Below are 19,454 nucleotides of genomic sequence, written 5' to 3'. Positions count from 1 at the left end.
TATTACATTTATAGCAGATCCAAATCATTGGTTTATTACTTATGTATTAGTCTTGTCCATTGTGATAACTCAAAAAGGCCATGAGGGAATTTGCACAAACATCCACGTCGACACAAGGAGGAACTGACTGGAATTTGTTGGTCAAAGATCAAGATCACTGTGACCTCTAAAACATGTTTTCAGCCATAACTCAAAAGTTTATACATTAATTATGATCAAATTTCACACAGATGTCTCTTGAGTCAGATGATTAAGTAGTGACATTTTTTGTTTGTTCCAAAATGTCAGACTATTACTACTTTGAAAAATTTGTTGCTTACTGTTTGTAAACACAACTTTGAAAGTCCTGGTCAGCTCTAGAGGCTGAGACAGCAGCAGAGGTTGCAGCATTAATGAAAATAAAGCTGTTTATCAGATAAATAAGGTATTATTTTATGATTGTTCCATAGCGGTTTAATTCTAAAGCACAAATAAAAACACCTACACCTCCAGACAACCCTGAAGGAAGGTGCTGGATGTGAGAAAAATAATATAATTTGTATTTTTCAGCTGGCAGTGCTAGTTTGCATTATGACATATAGAAGTGAGGAAAATGAAGAGGGGTAAATTTCTCATTTTAGAGAGTGACTGGCATCTCCAGGATGGAAAAATTGATATGCAAATGCAGACTGCTGAGAAGTGGAGAGAGTTTGACTCTGCGGGTTGTGCAAAAAAAAAAAATCTCTCGAGACAGAAATGTGGACAATGTATGTGTAGTAGACGTCGGCGTTACTATGTGAGCTTGTACAATAGAGTCATTCTCAGTGAGCCAGTAAAAGAGTCCTTTATAGCTAGAGTAGGTGGCCTTTTTAGTCGGGCATTGATGCTGGCTGGAAGCTTAAGATTGAGATGTGGAGTGAGAGAAAAAGACTTCATAATCTTTATTGACAGAGAGCTAGAAAAACGCTTTGCGCCTGTGTAATTTCTTAGCTGCAAAACAATAATTTCACATTTTCAAACCAATCAGCTGCCAAAACGCTTGTCTATTACATGCCAATGAGCAGTGCTGGTGGATCAGGTAAAATCTGTGTGCTTAAGCACAACAGAAACACAATATATATTTATTGGATGTGACGTTTCCTGCTCCCTTTATCGAGCAGTTTCCCAGCTGGATCTGGTATTTATAACAGAGGCATTTGGCTGTAACTGTCGTCTTACCCTCAGGCCAGCGCTGCCCTTTCAAACTGTTTGTGTATCATGAATGTCAAACAAAGAGCCTGATTCTTTTCCTTTAAACGGCACTTTTGATGTTGTTGCACTACTGTACAGGGCTGGAAATTAAAACACATTAGAAGTAGTACATTATAGGGAGTATTTAATGCTTTCTAAGTATGATTTGGGTTGCTTTAGTAATTTATTTGAGCTTTTGTACTTGTAAATGTAGCTGCAGTATAAAGTAATTTTCTGTAAGGATTATGAAGTATCTATCTATCTATCCATCCACTTATCTGTCTGTCTCTCTATATATCTATCTATTAAGTATCAATCTATCTACATATCCATCTATCTATATATCTACCTACGTATTTATCTAAGTATCTATGTATCTACAAATCTATCTATCTACCTAGTGTACCTATCTATACATCTATCCATCTACCATCCATCTTTCTATCTATTCATCTACCCATCTCCTTATCTACTATCCATCTATCGTATATATGCACATAATTCTCAGCTCTACATATTCAGTGCACATAACTTGGTATAAAAAACATGTAGCGTAGGCCTTCAAACTCTCAAGCGTTGACAGTGACACTCTCTCACATCACATGTCCATTTTCTTAAGAGCTCCAGTCTAACTTTTCCACTGTAGCATTCTTTCAGTGCTTGATAATGTCGCAGGATGAGCTTGCAAATTACAGCTGGTGAGCTAACCGCTAACATGATGGCACACATGCTATTGTTAGTCATTAACTCCACGTCTCTGAGCTTGCTGTCTGTTGGTAAGAAATCTAGTTAGCTGGCCCTTAAGGGGTCTAATAAATTCACAAGATAATTTAAGAGAAGCATTCTTCTTTTAAGGGTTTTAAAATAAAGTAGCATGAGTATCTGAAGTGAAAAGAGCTCCGAAATGCCTTCAAGACTGAATAGTTTTTTGCAACACAGGGACTGACACACGGGTCTGTGCAAAATGTTTGTGTCCTGCACGGCAGAATGCTTTCTATCTGTTATTCAAGTGATACAGATTAGCCTGCGTTCTCAGGGAGAAAACGCTCTGCCAGCTAAGAAGGTGACGTGTCATTATGCACAGTGGGGGCCATGTCACCCACAGTGTGCATAGCATATTGTGACACTGCTTTGAAGGAAATAATGGGCTGAATGCTTGGCTACATAAGTGGACCCCTTCAATTTCCTACCCTCAATTACTTGTGCACTCTGTACTTAAAACACACACACACACACACACACACACACACACAGAGACACACACACAGACACACACACAAACACACAGAGCATCCATAGAGACACAAAACAGCCTCTTTGAGCCGTTACCTTTTATAGCTGATCGATGCCGCTCTGAACTATGACCAGCTTGTCTTTTTTTAAAGCTGATTTGGTGTGAGGGTATGTGTGTGTGTGTGTGTGTGTGTGTGTGTGTGCGTGGATTGAGGATATTAAAGCAAACTCATCTGGCCCTGCAGAGTCTGGGTTGCCACAGAAACATCACCAGCTGCTGCCAGCTTCCATCGGCTGCAGTTTTTGTAGAGATCCTCCTATGGCTGGTGGTGGTTTTTGCATCCCATGTATATCTTACAGGAATACTTCACCCACAAAATGACTGTTGGTCTATTCATTAGTCATTCTGTGTCACCTTGAATTTGTGAAGAAAACGCTGATTAATTGATTGATTGGGCACCACATTTGACAAAAGCAAAACTATTTGAAATGTCCGTTGCAGTATAATGCAAGTCTCAATCATCCAGTTGTTGTGCTCAGTACTTCCAACGACTGGTGTTTAATATGTTTGTCCTTTTCCATGCAGGCTTGCAAAAAAAAATAGTTGTTGTTGTAGTTTTTTTTGTTTGTTTTTTTACAAATTCAAGGCAACACTGTGTAAGTAATTTGTTTAAAAATGGTCATATTATAGATGAAGCAATAGGTGCTGGAATTTGACTATACCATTTCAAGTTGCTCATTTTGAGCTTCACTACTGCTTTATTAGGGCCTGCTTTAAATTACACAGACTCAAGTCTTAAAAAAATATTAAACATTAATATGATTTTCTACTTTCAGTAGCTGTGTTCACTCACTCACCATAAATAATCAGTCCATAAATATCAAATATTCATTAATTTTCAGAATTCTAGCCCTTTAATTGCCAGGTTTTTGTCATGATGCCACTATGTTTTTAGATGAAAAAAAAAAAGATTTTCTTTCAATGTACTACATTACTACATGTTTAGTAGATTTTTTTTTTTTGGGGGGTTATCACGGCCTAGGACATGTTAATTATTAGCCATAACATAGATTTTTTTTACATTATTATTATTTTTGTGCAAATTACTCACACACTTATACCACTCTGCACATGAAATGCACTTTTCAAAATCAGGCTATATAAAATATTACACATTACATACTGATTTTCTACTGTGTGTGTGTGTGTGTGTGTGTGTGTGTGTATATATATATATATATATATATATATATATATATATATATATATATATATATATATATATATGTATATATATAATTCTGATGGAGATCCCAAAGTTTTCAAAAACACCAGATATATCAGGCTGACTGTTGGTAAATGTATGTAAAACATGGCCAACAAGAATCTACAATATTTCCATTTGCTGGAATCAAGCACCTGAAAATGTGTCTGAATATTAAGTATAGAGATGATGCTTCAATAAACTGCTCAGATATACAGAATATATACACTAAACTGCTAAATCTGCTGTGCTGCTGCTACTGATCTACAGATCAGACATGTAGATGAGGAAAATTTATGTTCGTTTGACTTTTAGTGAAGGCAGTGATTGGACCATATTTAAGGAAAACTTGCTTTCTTTCATTAACAAATATATTCATTTAGTAATAAGGCAAACATTTTAAAAATAATGGCTCATAAACATTAGCTGCGCAGTGAACAGAGAAGCAAAACACCGATGCTGATATTTGGTTGTTGTGATTTGTTTGTCTGGGAAGTGTGCCAGCTCCTTCAATCAAAGAGGCCGAGATGAAGGCATGAAGGGAGTGGGAAGCGCTTTTAAACATAGCTAAATAAAAAGAGCAGGAAGCAGCAGAAAGCAGTGTAGACTGAAAATGCAAACACACTGATTGCTTTATTTATTTTTTATCAGCCTGAATTTTAATGTGTTTCACATTTTAAACTGACTCCCTAGTACTACCTACACAACTGTCAATCCTCTCGGCCTGGCACTGGATTTTAAAATCTATAATAGGCTGCCTGAAGAAAAACAAATATATACAGCAACATACTGTAACATACTGTGGCCTGGAGGCTTAAGGACTGATGTCTGGCTCAGTATAAAGACGGAGAGAACTCCTTTTGATTTTTTTCAATTATTTGTATACATTTTCCGTTGCCCTCTCCAAGTAATCATATTTTAAAGTGGAAATTGAAGTTTTATGACTTCACGCAAGCAAAAGCTTTGTCTGAAGGCATTATGTTCTTGGGTTGTCAGTGTACATGTGGTGATTGCGATATCTCAAGAAAGCCCTCAGGGAATTTCTTTAATTTTGGTACAAATATCCACTGCAACTCATAAAAGTACGGATTAGATCTGTATGGTCAAAGGTCAAGGTCACTGAGACCTTGTATTCATCTCCTTCTCATAAACTTGATATTTCGAGGTTGTTTCCTCAAATTTGGCACAAATGTCCACTTTGACTCAACAATGGACTGATTAGATTTTTACTGTCAAAGATCACGGTCACTGTGACCTTGTTTTTCCTCTCATTTTCATTAATGTGATAGCTCAAGAAAACCTTAAATGAATTTCTTCAAATTTGGCAAAAACATTAACTTTTATTCGACAATGGACTGATTGGATTTTAACTGTCAAAGGTCAAGGTCATTGTGACCTTGTATTCCTCTAATTCTCATTAACGTGATATCTCATGGACACCTTCAGGGAGTTTTCTAAATTTGGCACAAATGTCCACTTGGTCTAGGTTAGCATCATGGCATAAATGTTGCCATTTAATACCTACAGAATAGTTTCGATTGGTTCCCTATAATCCCTGCTTTTTCTATGCAGTTCCTCCAGGGAAAATGAAGAATTTATAGCACTTAGGAAGGGCATCAACCATTGTGTAACCAAAACAAAAGAGGACAGCCCTTTTCTCCAGTAGCTATCTATGCCCGGTGTAAGTTACTGGGGATTAACTCACTATCTGTGTACCAAAAGAGGCAAATGGTGGAACAGCCAAATTAACTGTGGAAACAGTGATAGTTGCTAGGCTCAGAGGAAGACAGAAAGTGATCTAGTTCTTCAGCAATAAATACCACTAAGAAACTCTGGGGAGGATTAGTTAAAAAGTTGTCTGTTTCCACTTGATATGATATGATATGGCTTTGTGTTAGAAAACAGTTGCTTATTTACACAGAAGATATACAGAAGACACAGATCGAGTCATGTCTCTAGCTATTTGATGAATGCAAGACCTTTTAGCTTTGGTTTCCAGTAACTCCTGAGGGCGCCTAAGCTGCTAAATGCTCCACTATCTTCAACAGCTAGTTACTAACTTATTTTGGCTACTTTTGGATGCTTTGTAGGTTGTGTACAGTGGGTTAATCAGAGATTTTTCACAAAAAGAACAGCTGCTTCCTGAGGCTAAAAACAGTAGTGTGATAATCAACTAGAACACTTTATGTTCAGGCTGTAAAACCAATGAGCTGCGGGTTGCTACAGTATAAACCCCTGTAGAGCCAAGGCAGCACAGTGTCAGTTCTATGTTTGTTTGTCACTACAAGTGGCTCATTTTACGTTATACAGTTACTTGATCTATTGATGTTATTAAGTAACCAAAATGGCCCGCACTCAACAATGTTCGACAATTTTTCCAGAGTTATTGTAGGACAGAGATGCCCTTTTCAAGCATAGAAGGACATGACATTTTTAAGAGGTTATTAGTCAAGGTGAATTCAGTTTTAAAAGATTTGCAGTTGTAGTTAATGCTTTTATTTTATAAAAACTCATAATGCTGTGAATGTATCTCTGATTTGTTAATACTCTTTAGTCTGACAGTGCATTGAGCATTTTATTGAAACATTTTTGTGTTTCCTGCTTGGCTTGATAAAGAGTTTTTCTCCTCCCAAAGAGTCTTACAGGGGTAAGGAGAAGAAACCATATTCCCCCCAAGAAATCTCTTGTATGCTATTTGTATAGGGTTTGTGTAGGGTTGCTCCATCACATCAGTAAATACTTGGGTGTCGTGCATCGTATTTAAATACACATTTCTTACAGTTTTTTTTCAGCATTAATATTTGAATGAGGTTATGTGGGTACTTGCTAAGCATGTGTGTATAATGATGGATGTCTGTAAGCTTGGAAAAGTGGAGGAGACTTAATTAACCAACTAATAAGTTGGTTACAGGTGTGTGTTCAGCCTATAACTGTCGAAGTTCAATAGTCAACCTGGGAAAAACTGTTTCCAATAACCATAATAGCTACGGCATTGATTCTTTTTGCAGAAGAAAGCCAAGGCTTGTGTCTTCCATGTCATCCCATTGTATGCTCATTATGACACCATTGCACAACATTACATATGGTGCAAACCACACGTAAATGTGCAGTGACACCAGAAGAAAGAATGATGACTCAATCACGCTTTTGTACTCTGCTCCTAAAAATGAGCGGCGTATCCCAAAACAAGGTACATATAAATATTAAGTTTGTGTGTCTACATTTATTAATCTTTTGAATCAATACATTGTGTTTTTATTTTGTAAAATCTGATTGAAAACAGCCATTATTTGTATGTTTCAAATGTAACTATTCCAATACTTTTATTAATTATTGTGTTTTTTTCATTGACATAACCTTTTAGCTTGGGTTGTGCAGATTTTAGGGATATGATGCCTTTAAAGATACGGTGATGCTGTGAATTGACATCACAATAAGCAAAAAATACCAGTTTTGGCACCGTCAAACTATACTATTGCAGAGTTCTAAGAGCGAAAAATCGTTCTAAACTTGAGCCTAGTTACAATCCTCAACATTGAATTAAAATGATCCTCTTTATTAAATCCACTTCAATTAATCATAACCCACGTGTTGCTTTAAACCAAATGTCTTGGACATAAATAACCCAAATATGCCTCTGATTACTACTGTTAGGGCATGTGATCCTGACAAACAAGACTCACCCTCCTTCATATTAGTCAGCAGCTGATGAATATTTTACTGTTGCTCTCTGGCTCAGCATTCCATTAAATATGAAATATTAATGCTGCAGCAGAAGTTTGGCAGTTCAGGGGAAAAGGTTAGAGAGCAGCATGTTTTAACTGAACACTGGCTTGGCTTTAGATCATCATACAGATTTAACTGAAACCTCCCCTCCTCATAATTGATTAGAAGTGGCCAAAGCAGCCACAGAGTATATGGATTGTTAAGCATGAAATGGCATTGTGTTGATGTGGATGGCAACCCACAGTGCTATCACTCTCTCATGAGATGAGAGCTCTCATCTAGCATTCATTATAACAATGTTAATATTAAGAGATTTATATGTTGGCAACACAGCTTACTGAAAATGGATTATATGAGTCCTTTGTGCTCTAGTGAATTTACACAACAGGTCAAATGATCTACTCTGTTGAATGCTGATTATTTTTATTTTTTTTTCCAATTAATTGCTGAATGTCAGAAAGAGTCCAGAGTGATGTAATCCCATGACTTGTTTGGTCTAATCAAAAACCAAAGACATTTAGTTATATGAAGAGTTAACAAAAGACTAAAAATATAATAATAATAATAATAATAATAATAATAATAATAATAATAATATATGTGTGTGTGTGTGTGTGTGTGTGTGTGTGTATATAACTAATGTTGTTTGGCATTTGTGCTTAAAGGGACAGTTGATTTAAAAATAAAAAAAATATTAACATAGCTTAACTGCACCCACCAAATGTACCACCACACAGAAAAATACGTACATCTACTGCTAGCCTCCTTGATGCACGCGTTTACCTCCCATACACACACATACACAACAACATGACAGCAAGCGTTAATGACAAAAAAGGCATCATCTTATCAGCCGTTTGGAAATGGTTGGGTTTTGCACCATCAGATCTCAAACAAACCATAGTCCGCTGCAAAGCTTGTTTCAAGGCTGTTGCAACTAAAGGCAGCAACACAAGTGATTTATTTTAACATCTTTAACAGAGGCATGCAGTCGAGTGGAAGAAATGCGTCTCAGTCCGAGATGCACAAGACTGGGTCAGCCCAGAAAGCACGGTAAAAAACAGCCAACAGTGGAATCATTTTCCCATTGTGTCCTATATGACAGGAAAGTGACCCGCTGCAAAGCTGTTACTGATGTAGCGTGCTGCATATTGCTAAAGATATGGTGGCCATTTATACAGTGCAAAAGCCTGGCTTTATCCACATGCTGAAAACTATCCACCTCAGGTATGTTCTACCATGCCGCAAGTATTTTGCTGAAGTTGCCCTGCCTCATCTGTACGACCGTACACATGAAAAGGTCGCTCAGAGAGCTGGAGGGGATGTGGTTTTATTCCATTACAACAGACCTATTGTCCAGTCATTTCAAGACAACCAATAACATCATTTGTCAACATGGAAAGAATGTTGAATGATGATTGAATTGATTATTTTCAATACTCTAATGTTCCAACTGCAAAACTGTACAATATGCATAACTGTGCATTATGCAATACTGAGCTAAAGCCCTCTACATTTTTCAGTTTGCCTTTGTTATTTTTAAATGCAAATATCAACACAAACCTGGTTCGTCGTAAATCGGTTTTGGTGCACAAAAAAATTGGAGACTTTTTTTTTAGGCCATATTGCTCAGCCCTACCACAAACATGACGCATTATGGCAGTTAAAGACAATTTGGGTTCCCATTTGCATCGTTTTTGTTTTTATCTCACATCAGAATTTCTCATCAGACAGAATGAATGTTCCATCGATGTCTGTGTGGATCCAAACACTGACATTACAGGAACCTTCTCTTAAATCTCTGACTGCCATTTGCAGCCCACTGTTGATAGAATACTCTGTATCTGAAATCACTGTACTCCATTGTCTGTCATCCAAATCCTACTCACATAGTGACTCCGCATCCTGGGCATGGGTCGCCCTCCACCTGTGCCCCCCTACCCCCACCCCAACTGACTTCAAAGCTGGCATGAAAGAGTTTGGAGTCATTTGCACCTATGGAGTTGGAGCAAAGCAAAAGCAGGCTGTTATATCTGCCAAATCTGAGAGTATTATTCCCTTGAGCGTTACATTAGGACTATTAAATTCAGAGTCTAACACTGATAAAACGTGCTTCAGAGCAAGGTGAGGAGGAGAGGATGTTAGAGAGGCTGGAATGAAACTAGAATTGGTTCTCAGGAATATTTGAGTAATGAGCAAAACAGAGCTGGCCGTCCAGTGAAAACAAGGCCGCTCGCTCATGTTAAAATTCTCCCTTTCATTTTCGGTCTGGCTTCATCTGCCTCGGCCTTGTGTGGATAGGTAGCTCAGATCATTAAACGTATCCTGTCCCTTCATCCCACTGGTAATTAGGAAGTAATGGAGCCCTGGCTCAGAGAAATTGGAGACCACAGATCTAGAGCCCGAGTGCTCACCGTGCCAGCACCAATCTGAGGTGGAGACAGCGGCCGGTCCCAGTGATTTGACCTATCAGAGGCACCAAACGGCTCCGGCAGGACACTCCCTTCAGCCTCCTCTCCGGGGGCTGTAGTGCATTAGTTCTTTGTTGCTTAGCACTTTGTCATATTGATTTTATGTCCTCCATACATAAAGTGGAGGGTGTACAGACACTATGTGCCTATTGTATTGAAACAGAATTATTTTAGAATATGTTTTTCAATAGTATTTTCAATAAATACAAAGCAAAAGCAGGGCTTGGAGCCAACTGTGGTGGACTTTGGCTTAAATTATGGCAGGTACATTAAAAAGCTGTGTTGGCAGCAGTTTTTATTTTTTGTTTTTTTTTCCATCCACATTTTTAACTGCCTGCATTCAGTGTGTTGAAACAGTTTCACAATAATAGACACACAACTGAACTGGTGGTGGAACTCCCCCACAGTTATTTGTTCTGTGTTTATCCTGAATAGGATTTTGCTTTTATAATGCCTCCGCACTGGCGTACCTGGGGCCGGAGCCATTATGTGTCCATCTCATTCTCATGAACACAATATCTTAAGATCTTCAAATTTAGCACAAACGTCCAACAATGGACTAATAAGATTTTGGTGGTCATAGGTGAAAGGTGAAGGCGACCTTGTGTCTGTCTCATTCTTGTTAGCACAATATCTCAACAACACCTTGACAGACTTTTTAAAAATTTGGCATAAATGTCCACTCGCGAAATGTCCTCTCTTGCGATTTTTTTGTCTTGTAGCAGCCTCTCCTTTTTGACTGTTTGCTTTTTCAAGTGTGACAGTCTTCTCCTTCTCTTTATCCCTCTCTAGGTAAAGGTGGAGGAGGAAGATGAGGAAGAATCGGTCGAGGAACTGGAGGAAGAAGAGAAGGAGGAGAACTGGGAGAAAGCACTGTCGGTGGAGCGCTTTGGAGACATCATCAGTGACTCTGCTTCCATCAGCGGAGACAGGATGGGTCGACACTACACTGAGAAAGACTTTGAAAGTAAGCAGAGCTGAACACAAACTTATGAATCCTAGAATGACAATAAAAGGCCTGCTGTACTTTGCCTCTTTTTTCCTTACCCTGACAGTCTTACCATTACCCTATCCCCATCCTCTTGCCTAAACATAACCAATCCCACCAACGAAGGCAGACGAAACCATCCAATCAGAGGGAGAGTAGGTATTACCATGCCTTCACTGTCCTAGGATTAATCAATTTGCTTCTTTAACAGTCAGTGTGAATACATGATCCCATATTAGCTTCCACTAAGCTGAAAGGTATAAAGAACCTACTTGGTTAGCTATTTAGCTAATGTAGCAAATGTAACGTTACGATATGCTTGTTGTCACAGAGAGTAAAAAACATTTTACTTCACAGCATTGTATCTCACCAACTATGGTATCAACATAGCATGAAGTCAACACTCAACAGACTCAAACCACTACTGCAATATTATCTGCAGAGCTGCAAGAGGCAAACTCCAAACCATATGTCATGTGAAAGCATTGTTGTTGCTGCACAAGCAAGAAAAGAAATACATAAATACATAAATACATCTTTAATTAGTAAAGATTTAAAAATTAAAATAACCATCATATTATTTTAGTTGTGTATTTTAGTGTGTGCTAATGTACAATGGTCCCTTTCTTCAGAACAAACGTAACAAAAAAACAAAACAAAAAAACATTTCAACCACTATCCAACCACTATGCTACTCTGTTTTGAGAGGCAAGGTGCCACTCGAAAACTAAGTAAGAAATAAAACTAAATAAGAGATAGGATTGAGCCTTACTCTTGTTCCAAAATTATTTATATGAATGATGTCTTTACACTGTTTTAAAACACAATATAAAATGTGTTTATGTGTGTATAAATACATATAATGTGATCCTGACCTTGTGTATCATAGTTTGACTTTATGCTAAGAGATCAGATTTAGAGCAGGGCACCAGTTTGCATGTTTGTAAGTATATCAATGGATTAGTATTAGAGAGATCAGCAGATGGATACCACATGCTCTGCTAGGGAGATAATAGCGGCTAAGATTAGACAGAGCGGCTTTCTTTTGATGTGTATTAAATAGCCCATATCTCCATTATTGCATGGTAATTAAAATCTAAAGCTTTTGTTTGTGTTGTGTCTTTCAAGTGTTTAATAGGGCATTGGGGGGTAGAGGAAGCATTCCTCGGAGAATAGCAAAATGTTTTCCTTTGCATGTTTATGTAATAGAGTCAAAAGCCAGCAGCTAAGAAAACAGTGTGTTTGTGTAAGAACAAACAGAAGCTGATAGGTCATGTGATTTAAACAAGGTTAAGTTTTAATCGGGTTTAATATAGTGACACAAATGCTTCTGTGTTAAAGCTCAGATTGTATAGATTAAATTACAGTTTGGAAAAATCCTTATTCTGACAGGTCTATGAGCATTGTGTGACAAGCTGAACTGTGTGAAATAGCTCAGAACAATAACCTCCCCTGATGAGGCTGCTGTGACTCTGAGGATAGTTATAACTTGCCATTTGCAGCATCAACTGAGTTTAATATCAAAAGCCAATAGAACAATAATGTTTCATCTCTTCACAAAAATATAAAGTACATACTTCCACACTTGGTGCAGCCAGACATTATATACAACACAAAGGGTCAAAGGATGTTACATTGTATGGAGCTAACTACAATTAGTAGACTAAACGTTTGATATGATAAGGTTGTTTTGATTTTATTATGAATACACGCTGACATGGAAAATGAGTCAAGGATGAAGTGATTAGACTTTGGTGGTCATAGGTGGAAGGTCAAGGTCACTGTGACCTTGGGTTAGTGTCATTCTCATGAACGCAATATCTCAAAAACACCTTTACGGAATTTCCTAAAATTTAAACAACTGATTAGAAATTGGTGGTCAAAGGTCACTTAGACCTCAAAAAACATGTTTTTTTTGCCATATATGCTAATTAGCAGAATTTCAACAACATATCTGAGATAAAATGATAAAGTGATGGCATTTTATAAGGTCAAAGGTCAACCTCTTCCTCACATGATAATGTTCTGCAAAAACACTTTTCTGGCCATGAATCAATGCTATATCTCAGAAAGAAAAGGGGAGACATTTGGTCAGATACTGAATTGGTGACACTAATCTTGGGTGTCCACCTTCAAACTGTGCTGACTGTATGGATCTTCTGTGCAACCGGGACTAAGATGTGTGTGAAGCATCCATGTTAAAACTCTAACTCCAACTTGACTTGTTTGCAGAGACATAACACAACAAAGCGGTAATTCTCATTCTTAATTTTGTTCATCATAGATCACAGACACACATTTCATCATACACACCATCCGTTATCAACCCACCTGCCCCTGCCCCAACGTTTACGCAAGAGGGTGCATAGCACGGACAGACGTCGCAAAAAGAAGCGGAAGAAAAAAAAGACCTCCCTGCCACCATCCGACGTCACACCCACCATCCACGAGGTAGACGAGGAAGAGGCAGAGTCGGAGACAGAAGGACAAGGAGTGGCTGCCACACCCACAGAGCTACCTGATATCCAACCACAGGTAAAATAAGACTGAGAGACCTCTAGTATACAGGTGGCGAGATAAATTCATACAATTAACACAGGCGGCATAAACGTGTAACTGTATTGGTGCTTTCAGCTTGTGACAACCTACGAGGAAGCACATTCCTCCCCTCTCACTGATCTTCCTCTTCCTCTCAGTTTAGTTTGGGGAGCCAAGAAGACTTGGAGGAACCCCTACAACTCGCTACCTTCCACGCGGAAAACGAAGAACATCCACTGTCGAGGAAAGCAGCACCTACTGTAACAAAGGGGGAGGCACCTAATGGGGGAATTGCTGTTCTTGGACAGAATGAGGACATGCATGGAGAGGAAACAGCCTGCAACAGGTAGGCTACTTCTAAAGTTCGCACTGAAAACTATTGCCTGCATGGGTTTATAATCAGAGTAGTGGTACATGTGAATATAGTGAAACTGAATTAGTTTGAGAGGATTTCGGACACTGCAACATTAGGATATCGGTATTTTCAGGTAAACAAATCAAGGTTTGCTTGTAGTAACGAGCCCACAGAGAATTATCACCTCTACTGAGCCTTCCTCTGCGAAACATCATTCAGGTAATTGCTTTGCTCTGCGTACCACACATTTAATGTGTTATTAACCTTTTTTTCATCAGCAGCAACTATTTTCTGTTGAAAAAAAGCTCTGATAAATAACTGAAAATGACATGCCCAGCACCAAACAAAGCCAGATACAGCTAGCTATTAGCAGCCTAAAAGCCAGATATTTCCACTGAGATTTGATGGAAACCAAAACACAGCTGAAGGAGAGTGAATATTAACACTTATCAGGTTGCAAGAACCATGACATCGAGATAAATGCTAAGGTTGCTACCTGTCTGCTAGATGATCATACATGTTCATGCATTCACACCATAGATACATAGATACACCATAATACAGATGGATGACAGCTCCCCAAAACTTAAGACAAAAACATTGAGATTTTTTTCACATTTAGCACAAACGACACTTGGACTCATCAATGAAGTGATTACATTTTGGTGGTCATAGGTCAAAGGTCACTGTGACTTTGTCAGTCTCACTCTGATGAAAGTGATCTCTTGATAACAACAATTTCTACAAACATTCACTTTGAGTCAAGTGTGGGCTGATTAGACTTTGATTGTCAAAGGTCAAGGTTACTGTGAGCTTACATCGGGCACATTCTCGTGAACACGATATCATAAGCAGGCCTGAAGGGAATTTCCTCAAATTTGGCACAAAAACCCACCAGGACTCAAGACTGAACTGAAAAAATGTGTTGGTCAAAGGTCAAGGTCAATGTGACATCACATCACATGACATGACATGATTTGGCCACATCTCAAGATTTTTGTGAATTCATACACTCATTATGACAAAATTTCACATTTATGTCCAATAGGATAAAAATGATGAAGTGATGACATTTTACACCCAAAACGTCAAAGTTCAGCTTCACTGTGATATCATAATGTTCTGCAAAAACACTTTTCTGGTCATTACGTCTTAACTCAGGAGCAGAATAGGAGATATTAGGTCAATATTAGTCTTTAAACTGTGCTGATTATATGGATCTTTTGTGCTGCTGGGGGGGAGAAATGTGTAAAGCATCCATGTTTTGACAGATACGAATAGAAAATGTAACTGAAATTTGCCTGGTTTGTGGAGGCAAACAACCACAAGGCAGTAATTCTGTTTTGGTTTTTGTAAACAGCCGCCTGCTGTGGCTGGAAACAAGGATGATTAGAGCAATAAAACTGAGGTGAAGCTGGGGGCTATAAAACTAAAACAATCAGCTTGAAGATGCTAAAATACTCCGCTGAGGGGAGCAAACAGTTGTGTGATAACTACTGACTTGGAGCAAGTCCAAAGTTAGACACTGTTTTTAATTCACTGTAATTAATTCATCTAAAAATATTGATAATGCAGCTCAAAGGTTTGTAGTCACTTTAACGTTTTTATTACTGTAAATCCATTTCACCAGTGAGTGTTTACTGGTAATGAAATGCTGCACTGAAATATGTTGCTATGGTTACCTGCAATCAAATATGCCTAGTGGACTGGTTTACTGTAGACTGGTTTGGCTCACACGTTTATGGTGTGCTGTTTTACAAGTTTAACGGTTACTTGCCAGACAGATGGAAATTAGTAGGCCTACGTAATCAGCAATGGCATAAAAGAGGACACCGAGGTGGAATTAAAAAAGATTCAAATAAATATTCAAAGGTTTCTAAATATGGAACAGACCTCCTGCATCACATTTCTGTATTAAACACTTTTAATATAACAGGTGTTAAAGAATACAAACAGATAAGACAAGATTTTTTTGTTATTCTCTTATTGCATGCATCAGTTTCAGACATATACATGTGAAATGTACATTAGCAGCTTGAATGTTTCAGTAGGAATGTGGGCATCAAACTAATCAGCACTAATAACCAGTATACATACAAAGGCTATAATGGTTCACTAATGGCTCCTGCTGGATCCTAGATATTAGAAGACCATCAGGCCAGCAAGCATTGAATACGGTCAGAATATGGATTCCTTGTTTGTTTTTGTTCCTAATTATTAAATTATGTATGGATTTTGCTGCTGGGAGGTCAGGGACCCCATGGTGATTCAGGCATTTGTCTCTGCTAATGCCTAGTGGGATAAAAGCACGGAAACACCACCGCGCCTGTGACACGCAAGACTGAGTTTGAGTGAGCACAGCAGAGGATGACTCAGAGGGTTGGTTAGAGGAGATTCTGAGCCCGCTGCTATGTTGTGAAGCCCTCTACTGGTAAAGAGACAGCATTGCAACCCAGAGGCCCAACAAAGCATTTGACTCAGCAGCAACATTTGAATTTACTGGGAATCATATATCAACATTTTTTAACACTTAGTATTAAACTTTTTTTCCTCATGCCATATGACACAGAGCTCATTATATTTTATTTTAGATTTTAAACATTTAATAATGTTTAAATGTTTTTAACAATACCTGTTGTTGCTTTCTGTCAGCGTTCCTCCAGGATCAGATCCCTCGAATTCCACCACGACCCGCGGCTGGTTCCGTAGGAAGCCCGTCCACCATCGTCTGGCGAGCGCCCAGCGGAGCAACTATGACCTGCGGGAGCGGATCTGCATCGGCAGCATGACTGCTCTGGAGACAGCCGTCTACCAGCAGGTGCCCACTGATGAAGCTGAGGCCCAGATGTTGGCCAGCGCCGACCTGGATGACATGAAAAGTAAGTGAGGCGTAATCGAGGGCTTTTCTTTTCTTTGATGAATAACTGGCTAAAAAGCTGCTTGATAGCTGGATAAACATTTTTTAGCCTAACGTTTTGATCATATCATATCCCTAATGAGTCAGTACTGATTGACATATCTGTATTGGAATCGCCATTTTCAGTCGACAGGAGAGACAACTTTGCGTTTGCCAGAACTAATCATCGCAAGTTACTTACGATGACTGAACTTGAGCAGACTTCAGAGCAGTGATTATTCTGCTGACAAAAACTATGACCAAAGATGTTCATCAGCTATCTTTTTTTCCATGACATAGGCGCGATGCTGAAAAAATAAATTTAGATCTTTGATGATATAAACGATAACAAAATGTACATTTTGTGCCTGTTGTGGCTGGACTTAAATGTTTCCGGTGGGTTATCAGACATTCAAAATGCATGATATTTTCCTCCAAATTTGCATCTAGTTTGTGCTTTAAAATATAAGCAATGTTATTGGTTGGATTTGTTGTTTGATGCCCCAAACCAACAGCGAATTAATGACAACAAAATGATGGCTTTGCGGCAAGGGTTTGATAGGAGATAAAATAGAAGGACATGCTTTATGTAACATTCAGCAGAAAGAAAAAAACAATGCGCTGTAATAATGAGGAACGAGGAGACGATCTGTAGCTAAAGTAGGAAGAGTACAGTCAACCTGTACTAAGAAATTCAGATATTAGGTAAAAGCATCAAGAGATGGAAGTATTTCTTGATTTAACCCATTACCTTGATTTCCATGTCTGATAACTGATAAATAAGGCCAACTTTCTCACAGTGTTCCAGAATATACCTGTATATTCACCCTCTGTCTGAAACGCTCAGTTTTAGCACGTCTCTTTACACCCTCTCCTGAAAAAGCCCAGTCTGCTCTGATTGGTCACTGTTTCTGTGTCAACCACATCTGTCCTCTTGGCATTGTAAAAGTATCTGGGGAATGAATGTAACGGCCATGTACCTGCACTATCTACCCCTATTTAGTCCACGTTTTTTTCAAGTCTCCTCTGGGGTGGATCTTATTATGTATACTCTTATAGTGATGGCCCACCAGCAAAATGTGACATGAAGTACAACGCTTTTCAATGTTTGCAATATTCATTCATTGTGCAAAATGAGAAAATATTTAGAGTTGATGTTTTGTACTTTGTCAGCAAAAAAAAAAAAAAAAAAAAGATCAGTTGGTCGTTTTGGCAGAAATCAGCATGGTGGCTTATTCCAATATTTCATTACAAAGCCAATACCATGCAATACTAATGACATACCAATATTTTCATGCATCCCTGATTATACTGAGAGGTGTGTCATATTTTGCCCTCATCATGTGTGTAAACGGGGGAGATTTATCATAGTTTTGGGTTGGTTTTTTTTCATATCTGCAAATGTAATGGGATTATTTTGTGCCATATTTTGGCCCATAGAGTGACGACATGGCTAAACCATTTCACTGGTTACCAGCTGACTGAGAAACAACCTTTACATTCTCTCACTGCTATTGAGAAATAATGGCTGTGGAGCAGCGGAATGGGAGATGATTTCCTTTGTTGCTAAATGTACCTTCTGAGATGACTCAGTTCTAATGTTCACCCACGCAGCAACAGCGTTGTGGGGGGATCTTTGCGAGGTGTCTTTTTCAGGCTCGGTTGTTATGTCAGCCAGTCACTTTGCTCAGACCTTCATGACAGCACCTCATGTGGTTGCTAGGCTATTTATGATATAATTGCCACGTCTCTATAGCAGTTCATATACACATACTTGAAACATGTTTTCATGTTGTGGATTTAGGCCAGTGATTTATTTTCACAAATTTTTAAACAGTCACATCTAGGAAGGATAATAATGAATCGATGATCACTTGTTAAGAATGTAATCGAATGTCTAAAATTTAATCAGTTAATTGATGTAATGCTGTCAAACGATATGCAATGCATTCCTGTGAGCTTCCTGTAAGGAAATAACATATTTGCTATTGTATGAATTAAGCAAAGCTTTTGAGGTGTTTTTTTTTGGTCAAGTAATGATTAATTGATTGTAAAGTGCTTAAGTGATTTGCAACCCTTCTCATATCCTTTTTTTATTTCTGTACACCATGGAATTTCACAGTCGGAAGTCAGAAAATAAGTAAAATTTGCTGTAGTAATGTAGTTGTTACAGCATGGCTAACCCTCCACGTAATGAAACATGATGGCAAATTTATTTTCTGTAGGCTTGCGTGGTATCTATTTTTCACACCTTGCACCAGGTATACAGCATGGTATGATATAGAGTTTGACAGTATCAGTGTGCGGTGTGAAAGCGTGTTCCCATGTCAAATAGTGTCTCCCCCCTGTTAATGTGTAGCAGCCCCTTCAATGATCATGTCAGGGAGGGGCTTGGGCTTACAAGGACAAGGTGTGTATAAAACACTTGAAGTTTTACTGATTAAAAGAAAAAAAATATATGAATGGTTATTTTTTTTTTAAATAAAATTGAATTAAATGGTCCACATGCTCAGGAAGGGCAGAGGAAGGATCAGTTATGTAGCTCCTATGGTTCACCACTGTATGGGTGCATTGATATCAAAGGTTTAGTATTACAGTTTAAATATTATGAAATACTGGATAGAAATTATGTTATATATATATATATATATGTGTGCGTGTGTGCGTGTGTGTGTATGTGTGTGTGAATGAATTAGATGGGGGAATATTAAAAATATAAGAAAAAAATATATAAATATATATAAAAGATATAAATTAATTAAAAATAGAATTG

General features: G+C 38.2%; 1 protein-coding gene and 1 long non-coding RNA gene across 3 annotated transcripts in view; one reads left to right on the top strand and one right to left on the bottom strand.

The window, feature by feature from the left end:
• slc4a3 (solute carrier family 4 member 3) overlaps window positions 1-19,454 on the top strand; it is a 78,002-nt gene that overhangs the window by 14,906 nt on the left and 43,642 nt on the right. For both annotated transcript variants that reach the window (XM_088082960.1, XM_088082961.1), the window contains exons 3-6: window positions 10,697-10,871; window positions 13,177-13,427; window positions 13,589-13,776; window positions 16,438-16,664. In XM_088082960.1, coding sequence (XP_087939086.1) covers window positions 10,697-10,871; window positions 13,177-13,427; window positions 13,589-13,776; window positions 16,438-16,664 — 841 coding nt within the window. The remainder of the gene's footprint in view (window positions 1-10,696; window positions 10,872-13,176; window positions 13,428-13,588; window positions 13,777-16,437; window positions 16,665-19,454) is intronic.
• The window catches only part of LOC148188475 (uncharacterized), a 36,969-nt gene that overhangs the window by 16,986 nt on the left and 529 nt on the right, over window positions 1-19,454 (bottom strand). The window contains exon 2 of the long non-coding RNA XR_015777608.1: window positions 16,418-16,648. This is a non-coding gene — a long non-coding RNA (uncharacterized LOC148188475). The remainder of the gene's footprint in view (window positions 1-16,417; window positions 16,649-19,454) is intronic.

This window comes from Plectropomus leopardus, chromosome 10 (assembly GCF_026936395.1).
Source record: "Plectropomus leopardus strain MGB_pleo_1.0 chromosome 10, ASM2693639v1, whole genome shotgun sequence".
NCBI lineage: Eukaryota > Metazoa > Chordata > Actinopteri > Perciformes > Serranidae > Plectropomus > Plectropomus leopardus.
The sequence above is the reverse complement of the archived record's forward strand: the minus strand, read 5'-3'. Positions and strand labels throughout refer to the sequence as shown.